This window comes from Sebastes umbrosus, chromosome 16 (genome assembly GCF_015220745.1).
Source record: "Sebastes umbrosus isolate fSebUmb1 chromosome 16, fSebUmb1.pri, whole genome shotgun sequence".
NCBI lineage: Eukaryota > Metazoa > Chordata > Actinopteri > Perciformes > Sebastidae > Sebastes > Sebastes umbrosus.
In genome coordinates, this window is record NC_051284.1 from 22,047,770 (window position 1) to 22,060,688 (window position 12,919).

The 12,919-nt window shown below is 40.6% G+C and overlaps 1 protein-coding gene across 5 annotated transcripts in view; it reads right to left on the reverse strand.

Annotated features, from left to right (window-relative positions):
* Positions 1-2,166: 2,166 nt before the first annotated feature.
* ppp2r3a (protein phosphatase 2, regulatory subunit B'', alpha) overlaps positions 2,167-12,919 on the reverse strand; it is a 30,585-nt gene continuing 19,832 nt past the window's right edge. For 2 of the 5 annotated variants that reach the window (XM_037747548.1, XM_037747552.1), the window contains exons 2-12: positions 10,048-10,356; positions 8,885-8,988; positions 8,692-8,794; positions 8,482-8,556; positions 6,211-6,454; positions 5,633-5,681; positions 5,444-5,533; positions 5,126-5,301; positions 4,863-4,981; positions 3,897-4,003; positions 2,167-3,728 (exon numbers count right to left, since the gene is read on the reverse strand). In XM_037747548.1, coding sequence (XP_037603476.1) covers positions 3,632-3,728; positions 3,897-4,003; positions 4,863-4,981; positions 5,126-5,301; positions 5,444-5,533; positions 5,633-5,681; positions 6,211-6,454; positions 8,482-8,556; positions 8,692-8,794; positions 8,885-8,988; positions 10,048-10,356 — 1,473 coding nt within the window. In that variant the 3' untranslated portion in view covers positions 2,167-3,631. Of the gene's footprint in view, positions 3,729-3,896; positions 4,004-4,862; positions 4,982-5,125; positions 5,302-5,443; positions 5,534-5,632; positions 5,682-6,210; positions 6,455-8,481; positions 8,557-8,691; positions 8,795-8,884; positions 8,989-10,047; positions 10,360-12,223; positions 12,852-12,919 lie in introns of those variants that run through there. The other 3 variants (XM_037747551.1, XM_037747550.1, XM_037747549.1) reach the window with 3 other exon arrangements.

Consider the following 12,919-nt stretch of genomic DNA (forward strand, 5'->3'; position numbering starts at 1 on the left):
AGCCACATGGGTGTGAGAACCCTCAATGAACTGAGCTGGCATCAAATCATTGCCTGCACTCCAGGAGAAAACAGACTCCAAAAAACCTCAGTTACCTTCAAGTGTTGATTTCAAAGTTGGTTAAAGAACAGTTTGAAGTTTTGCGTAATGCTGATTAAAAACACATGTAAAAAAAAGTAGAAATGTCTGAAAGAAAATCTGCCTTCAGGTAAAAAAAAGGTCAGACAGGGCACTCAGCAGTTCAAAAGGCTGTAAAGTACACTCTACTGAGCACCGGTGCAGACAAACACACTTACTGTACAGTACACAGTGTGTGTACACAAGGAGGGTATGATGACGAACGAGTGTGTGAGAAAGATGTTTGCGTGTCTGGGGGGATAGGAGGGAGGGGGGGGGGGGGGTGTAACCGTAAAGAATATTCGAGGAAAATTAATATTCTTGAAACATCTTTATTTAAACTTTTAAACTTCAGACAAAAGCAACAAATAACAGGGGACAGGGCAAAGAAGAGAAGAAAAAGAGAAAGAAAGTCAAAGAAAGAGATAAAGAAAGAAAGAAATTAAAGTAAAAGAAAGAGCGAAAGAAAGAAAAATGATTGACAGAAAGAAAACCATGCCAATACAATAACCATCAGGATTTGAACACTTCTCAGCCGACTCAAGTCTCCTCTGCACAGAGGAAATACATCAAAATAAAAGTCTTGTGTCTACCTCTCAAAGTAGAGATGTAATTTCAAAATAAAAGTCTTGCATGGCTTCTTCTGTCCTAGCCTGATGCCGCATGTGCGAGTACCAGGACACAATCGGAGACGCCCCGTTGCCTTCAACAGTTCTTCTTAAACACTGTCTGGATGAGCGGGTCTCCTTGGGAGTGTGTGAGTGTGTGTGTGACCACAGCGGTGAAACATCAGCCCTCAGAGGTCTCCATATGAGAGGCTTCTCATATTTTTTTGTGATTGTCAGATCAGTCCTCCACAGGATCCCCCCCTCCTCTTCTGCTGATGAAATCCGCCGCGCGTCGAACACACAAACGTAAACACACGTCTAACATAATTTACCCCCCTATCCCGAGCCACACAGTGGCACAGCAATACAAACCATCAAAATACATCAGAAATCTGAGCCGTTATATCTATAATGGCTTATCATTCGTTATTATTATAATAATATAGTTTTAATACACAGTCAGGCACATTTACAATGGCTATAGAGCAGAGGGGGGAAACTTACAGCATCCACTAGCTCGTTCTCCCTTTCAATAGCAACTATAGTGTGGTGTGTTTAAGTGTAATCTGTGTGTGTCTGTGTACAGGAAGTGCCAGTAAAGGAGGTATATGCCAGTGAATTTGAAGCCATTGAGGACAAAAGCTGTCCCATTCCTAATTAAAAAGAGTTATACAAGCACACACACACACTGACCCCGGGAACACCATCCCCATGGCAACAACTATGACGTATAAACAGCCCGAAACTGAGAGCTACACATCACACACGCTCCTAAAACACACCCCTCTATCAGTAATTTTCTAAGCAAACACACGCTCCTAGCTATTACAGTAAGGGCAGTGTACACACATGCGTCTGTCCCTGTGAGGGCAGCACAGTAAATATTGGGAGTTAAAGGGGCAGTTCATTCAAATTTAAAGGCAAAATCTCACTTAGTGTCTCCGTCTATGTAAAAAGTTTGGATCCTAATGTATCCGTCTCTGAGATTTCTGATTTTAAGACAAGTATGGACAACTTACAGTAACACATGTCCACGTTACTGTAGGTAGCTCCAATGAAAACATTTTCATGTTAAAGAGGACCTATTATGCTCATTTTCAGGTGCATACTTGTATTTTGGGTTTCTGCTAGAACATGTTTACATGCTTTAATGCTAAAAAAAACGCTTTATTTTTCTCATATCGGCTGTGATGCAGCACTCTGTTGTGATTTGTCAACCGAACCAAACTCTTCAGACTCCGCTGCAGCTCCGCTCTAACTAGCTTTGTTTGATGGCGTGCCAAACTAGCTGCTAGGCAGGTATAATGCAAATGTGTTACTTGGTGACATCACCACGTTACGGAAGAAAAGGTGGGACTTTCAGGCAGTTTAGGAGCAGTATTTCGGGCAGGGAGAGTTACTCCCTTTGGTGTGGACTTTGTAACATTGCAGACATTTTTTATTCACAAAAAAACTCACTAAACGAAAGGGGAAAAGCACAAAAGCAAATAGGTCCTCTTTAAGTGCCACAAATTCCATTCATTTCCATTGTAATGTGGTTGAGGCAAAAATCTCAGAGACAGATTTCACAAAACTTCTGCAAATAAAACCAAAACTATCTGCAGGCTAGATACCACTAGAGACGTGAGAATATATGTTTACATAATTTGGGTGAACTGGCCCTTTAAGAGGCATCCTTAGTGGTGTGTTTGGTACTGTATGTGTGGTACAGGGAGAATGGACGTTTCGGTGTATGACAATGAGATGTTTAAGCGGAAAAATGACAATTTTTGGCATAAATTTCAAAAGCAGATAAAAGTAATTACCAGGTACTGTACACAATCAACAAGGATGTGAGAAAACACACAGTGGGATGTGCTGGGTTATTGCATGAGACTGACAGGACAACTCACAGTTCTTATGCGTATCTATTGCGTTATTACAAACATGTTACAGGTGGAAATGTGTGGGCAACTCTACCAGAGAGTTTGATATGTTTGCATCATTTTATGTGCACGTGTCTAACTTTGACCTGATTGAGAATTAACACAATGAAGTGGTACCTTTCAGTCTATATGTAGTCAGAAACTTTTTAAAAAACGACTGCAAAAGGAGTCCAGAGGTGGAGAGCTGATAACGCCGCACTAATAATAGAGCAGCTCAGATTGTGTGTGCAGTGAACTGAACTCCCTCTAGGAGAAGTTGGCCAGCCCGTTACGCACCGTGCACAACAGTGATGACATGCAGTAGCACAGACTGGCCACAGAGAGGTGCTGTTACAATCAACCCAAACTGTTACATGATTCCTCCCTGAAGAGACCGGAGGTTTAACAGCTTCCTTTACAAGGAACACAGTGACACGCTGCACAGGCAGCAGGTTTCTGATGGCAGTGTCTGTCTGTATGTATCATTATTGAGCAGATGACTGCAGGTTTTCAGTGCCTATCACTATAATTATATGTTTGTGTAACTGACAGTCTACCTGTCTGTCTACCTTTAGATGATTGTCTTCTGGCAGGATTGTCTGTATAGAATTCATAATTACATTATTTTACAGTTTTGATTCCTTTTAGAGCTTATCACACACGTCTCCCCCCACCCCCATCGTAGGCTTTGTTCTCTTGGATGGAGCGAAGAGCTGGAGGCAGTGAAATAGTTTTCTGTATGTCTACAGATCCGTTATTGCACCAGACACAGAACAGTACTGGTTTTACGGTCACACACACACACGCAAAAAAAAACGAAAAAACGTCCGAGTCCGTTCTGAGGAGACTCCAGAGTCATCGAGAAACAGATGCCAAAAGCGTTTTCTCTCTCCGTCTTTACATCCATGTATTTTTTGATGCATCCATCCAAGGGCACCTTCTATCACTGTGTTCCTGTTAGTTTTCCAGAAAGAAAGGCCCAGGAATTCCAGGGAAGGAGTTTTACGCTGACAGGTCTGATATGACCAGATTTTCCATTTTATTCCCAATCTCTCCGGATACTTGAAGCTCCTCGGATTCATAGTCGTCGTCAAAGGACCTGAGAACACAACACACATAGTACAACTTTCATTGTGTTGTCTATCAAGCTGATCTAAAAAGGGGTGTCTTCTTTAAATGCATGGAAAACTGCAGCAAACTGAGATTGGTTGTATTTCAATACTTGGAAATGCACATAGGCATGTATGTAAGTGTGAGTGTGTCGTACCCTTCATGTAGCTGTTCATTTGCAGTCTCCTCCGCTACCAGTATCTCATACTCCTCTGAGGCATATTTATCCCAATCAGATGGCTCTGGACCTTCACTGTCAATGTCCTGGAACAACACATGAACGCCACATATCAGTATTTTACAAGAGAGAGAGAATTTAATACATTTTTACAAAATAAAAAAGAGAAGTAGCTTTAAAACTAAACAAATACTAGTTCTGTTTAGTACTAGCAATTGATGCCTGCAAAATATGGCATATGGGGAAGGAACCCAAAATGTTTTCATCTGGAAATTTAATATGTATATGTGTTTATATATTTTCTTATGTCTTCTTTGCAAACACTTTTGAGGTGAGAAATGGCAGGTAAAATAAGTAACATATAACAACTGAAAATGTCCTTTTTCATATTTTCATTTGCATTCTCAATTATGTTTTGTGGGAAACATATTTTCTCCCGGATTACAGTCACACTTTAAAACAGTTTTAAATGTGTGGTTAACGTTGTAAATTGAAACAAAACAAAACAAAAATCCCCATCAAAACTATTTGGTTAAGTTTAGCGGAACAAACATCATGGTTTGGCTTAAAATGACTGAAATTGAAACGAAGCACAACAAAAATGCAACAAAACTTAGGTTTACAACATCATGATTAAAATAAGTGAACGTTGACTTTTAGTTTCACGCTAGAGACAAACAGCGGTCTCCTGGCCAAAAGTCCGGTGTTTCTTTGACCCACACACCACCCCAGCCTCCTCGCTACATGGAGTTGTACTGACAATCATTACAAACATATTTATGATGCGTCAAAGACAAAATATGAAAAAATTCACACATGCACATAATTTTCTGAATTTTGATAGATTTGTTTTTCCTTCCCTCTATTGCAACAAGGAATCCCTGCATTCCCCTTTAAACTGACTCCTGCAATATGGCTAAATATTACATAGATGTAAATTCCCACCTTTTGCACAGCAAATGGGTCTCTCTGTTCGTGGTCCAGGTATTTCTCCAGGTTGAAGAAGGTGTCCAAGAATATGTGAGCCATCCGGCAGCGCTTCAAATCACCCAGGGTTATCTTACCTGGAAGAAAACAACATACACACAAATACATGCACGTGTAAAGTTTCAGATATCAATGGCAGGGTGCGGCTTTCCAACAAAAATAAATAAAAGATAACATGATTATAAAAAGGGAGAAAAACACCAGCTAGTGCTGGCACTGACCTGAACTCTCAGGTTTGACCAGGTCGAGCATCTGACAGAGCAGATCCTGGAAGGGCAGCGGTTCGATGCCCATCCTTTCCATCCTCTCACACTGTTCCTCGTAGAAATACTCCAACTCAAACATGGACAGGACGCCATCGCCATCCACGTCCATGCAGCGGAACCAGTACTCTAAACTGGATTAGAGAGACAACACATGCATACAGAGTTACACACCACTTGTAAATGGTGGAAGAAGTGCATTTGGAAAATAAAAGTGACATCTGGCTGGGATGTAATATATTCATGAGACACATGCAGAGAGAAGAAATATATCACCTGGTGGGATTTTTCTTGTCTTCTTCAGACATGAGGAACCAGACGAACTCAGCGTAGCTCATCCTGCCTTCCCTCTGCACAGCGTTACCCCTGGAAACAAGAGCGACAGCGTCGTTCACATCCAATACTGCCATCATGGTGAAGCAATCAGCTCCTCTGTGTTTGTTCATGTGCGTTTGTTCCACTTACCGCGTAACGGCCCCTGAAAACAATCTTTCAATGATTCTGTTTGAGGACGCTGTCAGAGGAGAGAAGGAGGAAAAATAAGCAAACGTGATTTTGTTCCAAAGACACTGGGTACTGTTTGTGCATGCAGAGCAGTCACTTGCGTAAGTACTGAGTAAGTAAATTAAAATTTGGCTAAGTGGTCGTATATAATGCTGTTAACAGTGTAATGCATTTCACATCAGACAGCATGAACGTGTTGAGCCCAGGACAAACAGCTGTTGTTTTCTGCTCTAGCTAGCGGGGGCCCAACAAATGGAAAATAAGCAAATGAATGTGCCAAATCCAACGACATCTGTTTCTGATTCTTTACTGGCGTCCAATCCATATTAAAATACAATGGGACCAACACATTTTTTTATTTATTTACATACTGTAGCCCAATATCATAAATCAAAAATATGCCTCAAGGGGCTTTACAATCTGTACAGCATATCTAGGATAGAGGTCGATGTCGATCTTACAGAAACCCCCATGTGTCCGCTAGGGACGTATTTCATAAGGGGAAAATAAACCCTCTGCCCTATTCGAGTTGTTCTCACCATGGTCGTTGTATCTCGCCAGGTCTTTGGGGTCAATGTAGAGGTCATGGTCAGTGTCCAGCTCCCAGAACTTGCAGTAGATGACGTAGAAGTGTTCGTAGGAGAAGTAGTCAGTGATCTGGTTGATGTCGTCCTCCTCCTCCAGCAGGGCCAAGGTCTGCAGGAAGTTGCTCCTACGCAGCTCCATCATGGTCATACGACCCGTCCACGAACGGTTCACCACGTAGAATATCCGCTGGATCACCTGGGAAAACAGAGTATGATTCAAATGGTACTGATTAAAATGAAATGAAATAGAATTGTGAATTCTTTTTTTATAAAGCAGCACCACAAAAGACAAAATCAACATTTACGGTGAGAGCAAGCAAATGATTATCATAATGTAGACACTTAATCCATAAAGTATTTAGGTGTCGGGCAGCAACTAAGGATTATTTTCATTATCGATTAATCCGCTGATTATTGTCTAGATTAATTGATTAATTGTCTGGTGTATAAATTTTCAGAAAATAGTGAAAAATGTTTCTCAAAGTCCAAGGTGATATCTTTAAATGTCTTATTGTATCAGTCCAAACCCCAAAGATAATCAGTTTAATATGATATAAAACAGAGAAATCCAGGAAACCTTCATATTTGAGAGGATGAAAAAGGCAATTTCTGTCATTTTTGCATGGAATAAATTACTTTAACGATTAATTGATCAAAATAGTTGCTGATTATTTTTCTGTTGATTGACTAATTGATTAGTCGACTAATTATTGCAGCTCTATTTAGGTGTTTAAGGTATGGCAAGTTATAGATTTAGTCATTACAGGATTGCATGTAAGAGCTCCATAATAATGAAGTAGAGAATGATGTTTTATATTTGCCTCTATTGTTTTCATCAATACAGTATCACAAAATATAATAATGTGATTCTCATTTACTGTATATCGATATTTTCTTACACCCCTGTTGAGCAACAGTGAAACACAAAACACGTGTTTAAAAGCACAAAGAACAAGAACACATCATATAATTACAAAACAGAAATCAAAAGCAAAACCTACATAAGTCAAAAGGATTTAAAAACAAGTAAAATTATGAGTAAAAATGTAAAATATTAAGATAATTTGAATAGTTGAGAGATGGCCGAGGCTATGAAACGTGTTTATTTCTGTTAGTTTTGGCTGACGGGAGTCTAAAAAGGGATCCAGAACGAAAGGTCTGACGCTGTGACAGGAGCTGTCAGGCTGGTTGGACTCTGCTTTCAGTCTATGAAAATAGCATGAAACTCATATGGGATCTTTCCAAGCCCCGTCATCTAGACTTAATAAACATATTCCTCATCTTTCCATGAGGAAGACCTACCCACCAACGTTTCATCTACAACCTATATTTGTGTCCTCATTCATAATATGAGTAAGACAGGTCTTTAGCATACAGTGGAAACAAGGGGGTCCGAGCTCCCTGTCCCTGAAACAGAACACTTAGGCTTATTAAAGAGCGGATTAGCACCCATTTCCTGGTACACAGACCTCCCAGTGCTACTAATGCCTCATACAGTAGCGGGTCAGCTGGCCTAAACTGAAGGAAGTGTCTTAATATGGGCATGTGGAGGGTCGGGGCCTCTGTGGGGGGCACCAGTGTTTCCGTGACGTTCCCATGACGCTTCAGACTTCTCTGCATCTCTGCACTTCTACTGTACGCAGCAAACCCTCGACTGCTAAAGCACGTGTTGCAGCTGTCCCGATCAACACACACACACGGTCTGCTGCTAAAGTTACTGGATGTGCACAGAAGCAGTTTCGCTGACAATGTAGGAGGAATGAATTCTGAGAAGTCACTGATATTTAATACTGATGGTTTGAACTATTTCATGCTCTGCACAGAGCAATGCTGGAGGAAGTACTCAGATCTATTACCACAATGTAAAAATACATCATTACAAGTAAAAATCCGTTAAAAATTGGATCTTATTTTTGGACAGTTTAATTTATAATAGGCCTAATACATCATATTTTATGACTTGATTGATGATTATCAAATGTTTTGTATGAACAATCTGTAATATCTGTAATATTTGTAAAGCTACTAGTTACTAAAGCTGTCAAATATATGCATTTTTTAATTATACTTGGATAATAGATCAGAAAATGTGGCTCCATTATAGCCATCTCAGCAGACTAATAAAAGTTTGAGACTAAATGATAGTAGTCCTATCGTTACACTAAAATACACATGTATCATAACATCACATAAAAAGCACAGCTGATTTTTATCTGAGTTTACCGTTGTTATGTAGCGGGAGTGGAACTCCGGTGCATCCTTCAGAAATGTGAGCCCAGGATGCGTATCCACGATGTCCTAATCAGACAAACAGAATAAATAAATATAAGTATAAAAATAAATAACAGAATAAATCATAATTCAGAAAAGTTTGTGTTGAATACAGAAGACAGCACAGAGACTATAAATGTTTGTGTTGATTAAGACATGTACCTGCAGTAGAGGGATTAAGTCCTCCTGCTCCAGGTAGTTACAGCTGGGTTTGGCCAACAGGGAGATGAACCTCGACGAATCATCGTGGCAGCTGTGCAACAACCTGCAGGAGCGGAGACGTTTAAAAATAACCTGATGACAGATATGATATCACATTTTTAAGACTCTAGATGAACATGATGGTGTGTCTTACTTCCTCCAGGTTGCAATGAAGGAGTGAACAGAGACAAAGCCCGTCCTCTCACCGCCTGCCGAGTAGAACATGGGGGCCTTCCAGTAGAGTGGACACCCGCATGCCTGGACAGAAAGACAACACCATTAGCTTATCATGAAAAACTATTGTGTACTGTACTTGACCACCGTGTTTGTTTCCTAGAATCAGTGATCACACTGCTTAGCAAGGAGTGGCAGCATAAAAACAGCCCTGCATCAACCAGGCCAATGTGTGTGCAATGACTTCTGAAGAATAATGTCAACCAAACCATTCATTCAGTGTGTCTACTATTATATTTTTTTCTGTTACATCTTGTTTTTTACAGTTTACTTATCATATCTTGTTTTCTTTTTTACTGATGCCTCTTGTTTGCACCATCCCCTTTGCTGTTGTAGTTCTGCCAATTTCCCCGCTGTGGGACTAACAAGGATTATCTTATCTTATCTTATTTTAAGAAAAGAAAATGCTTCCATGGAATAAATCAGTGTGGTAGCTTCAAGGTGAAACATGGAAACATTTATGTTAATCTCCATATTACTGCCAGTAAATGTTGATGCTGATCTTTTCATCTTTTATGCTTTTATCATACTTAAAAGCATTAAATTAAAAACAGAAGTAAAAGTTGTTTCTAGAATTACGAACACTGTACTGTTGTTAAACTGCTGACCTTTACTATACCTGGCAGCCCCTCTTATCTTATTTTGACCGACTGACGTAGTGTATTTGTGAATAGACTCATGGCACATGAGATGTATTTCTCTCCATTAGCTAAAATGTATGACATCATAAAGTTATGTAAACAGAAATGACTACTAAAAGTTCATTTGTCCATTTGTACACGGTACTTTGTACTTGATGTTAAGTTTATCAGCTTATTTATCTGTAGTTTGGGATTCATCCTATAATTATTATTACTGTCAATGTGTACTTTACTTATTATTATTTATTTAATTCATTTTTTAAATCTTATTTTTAGTTTTTTTTTGTATTTATTGTTTTTTATTTTTTATCTATTTACTGTATTTATTCTAAAATACCAACATATGTAGGGACAATCATTTACATGTGTGCTTTATTTGTGTTTCTGTACACCTGATGTTACTTCCAATAAATTATTACATAAAAAAAAGAAGCCTCCTGACCTTTGCGATCTTGCCCATTTCATATATGTCCGCCTTCTCCTCCTCAAACTCAGTGAAGGCCGCCTCGATGGCAGCGATGGCGGCGTCGTGGTTGGTGACCGGGCCCATGGCAGGAAGCCCACGGGGGTAGTAGAACCTGGGAATGTTGATGGCCGGCGGAGGAGGGGTGACTATCACCGGAGCCGGAGGAGGACTGGGTGAGCGCGGTGTGGGCGTGGGCGTGGGCGTGGGGGTTGGTGTAGGTGTGGTTGAGGTCAGGGTCGGGGCTGGTGGAGGTGTGCCTGGTTTCTTCTCCGGTTTGGACTGGACCTGAAAAGAGAGAAGGCTGGTCAGGTGTGGGAATGGACAAGCAGGGTGGTGGGAACTTTACACCTGCTATTTATTGTTCAGTTTAGATATTTTTTCATACGTTTTTTAAAGAAAATCTTAAAAGGAAGAAAAAATAATAATAACTCCTGCAACATCTTACATAGACAACATGCTAATGACTGAAACACCACAGTCTAAGTATGCATGATGTGGCTTATTGTTCCAAATCAGAGCTACACTCTTGCATTGCATTTCAACTGGCAGCACTCTTTGAGCCATATTGTTGCATGATCCCAATGTGTAAATGACCTCCTTTCCATAAATCCATATTCATTTCTTTGGGAAGTAACTAAGTCAAAAAAATTATGTACTTTTTCCCAAACGGAAGACAAAACACAACTTCACTTTATGAGGATAAAGGATCCATGCAAGGGTGGGATGTGGGGGAAACTCCCAGTGAATCATAAAAAAATATGTACAAACAATGAGAGACTTGTTTTATAGTCAGCACTTGGCATGAAAAGCTCCAGGTGGCACAAGAGTGCGGCAGTTAAGACTTAACTTAATTTATACTGATCTCTGGAACCTTAACTAACTAATAAGGGAAAATAAACAACACTCGCGGCAACAGTTCTGCTGTATTTATGATGGTTTGATTAAACCCTTGCAGCTTTAAAACTCTGGGCACCAACTTGGACAACATTATGAATTACAAGAAGGGCCTTCTGGGTAGTATGCAGTAATGAGTGCATGGGGAAATAATAGTACAATTTGTCTTACATTGTGAAGAATTATCAAATGGTGAGCAGGAAAGAGGACAAATGCTTCAGTGAGTTCCAGTCAGCCATCTCTATTTGATACCAAACACAAGACTTCCTTCATGTAACAAAAAATACACCCATAAGATAAGATAAGAAAATGCACCCATACATAGTGACCTATCCTCAGGAAAAGCTATTTTATTACTAACACACTCCATTATCTAATTCACAAAACAACAGAGATGGAAGAAGTACTTATTTATTTTAGTAAAAGTAGAAATAAAACAGTCTAAAAGTACTCTAAAAATCCTGAAATCAAAATCTTACTTAAGTAAAAGTGCAGAATTATTATCATAAATATACTTCAAGTATCAAAAGTAAAAGTAAAAAGTCCTTTCAGAGTATTATATAATTCTTTTTTTATCACTTATGATGTCAAATAAATGTATTGGAGTAAAAAGTACAACGTTCCCCTGTGAAATGTAGTAAAGTAGAAGTATAAAGTGGCAGAGAATGGAAGTAAAGTACAAGTATGTCAAAAATGTACTTGAGTACAGTACTTGAGTGAATGTACTTAGTTACATTCCACCACTGCAAGACAACAATGTCCACTACTAGCAATGACGAGGTGAGATGTCTGATACAAGACCCATTCGCTGTAGTTCAAGGGTGATGAAACGTTACAGCTTACACAAAGTGAAATGAAACTATAATTTAATTCACAAATCAAAACTAGTCAGTGTGTTGGAGCAGGAGCTCCCTGACGGCTGGTGTGAGGGGCCTCCATACTGTGTGTGTACTGAGCAGGACAGCTGTAGCAGTCCTCCCTCCCTCCCACTCTCCTTCACAGAGTTCATTCTATCACTCTATTCCTGCACCTCCTGCCCTATTAATAACCTGCCGGGATCTGCCTCAGAATGGTCTCTGGCATGTCACTCTGTGTGTATGAAAGCAACAACACAAATCTACTGTATGTGTGTAGAATATATGAACATCTGTGATAAACGGTTAGAGATAATTAGGATTTGAGTAGATTTCTCATGAGTTGCACGTCCAGACTTGCAGGTCCATCGTCCACGTCCATCCTGCTCATTGCACCGACTGACCTGCTGTTGCTGCTGCTGCTGCTGCTGCTGCTGGAAGAATTTGAGTCTCTTCTTGAAGCGTGAGGGGAGGACAAAGTCACACCCCCTGGCCAGAAAGGCCAGCTCCCCCCTCAGGTCAGGGTCCCGGCGTAACGACGTCTCCTTGATCATCATGGTGGGGGACGAGACGCGTAACCCCCCACCAGACACGGCCACCGGTGCGGCTACTGACACGGCTACTACAAGCGGACCAGCTTGCCCGACAACTAAACAACCGCTGAGAGGAAATCAAGTGGACTGTAGCAAAGAAAGTCCACTTAACAGCTCAGATATCCACTAACCAAAAAAAAAACCTCAGGAAAGCATGTGTGTGACTTCAGGCCTTTTGACAATCACTCCACTCGCATGTACAGACTCCCAAAGCGGTGTCCTGTAACGCAGTAATCCAGCAGTGTATCTCCAGTGCTGCTGTGTAGGCCGGGAGGCAGGACCATGGTACTGGGCTGTTTTATGACCAACCGCAGCCCCAAACAGCAGCTTCTCTCCTGGGTAGAAAGCCTCTGATGTCCCCCTGTCAGCTCAGGATGCATGTGTTTGGTGTAGTCTCACTGGTGCCTGCCGCTCCAAGCTGGGCTCTGACAAACTGCACTGAGAAACATGAGCTATGCCAGGGTCTGGCAACACACACACACACACAGCACACCGGCTGTCCTGAGC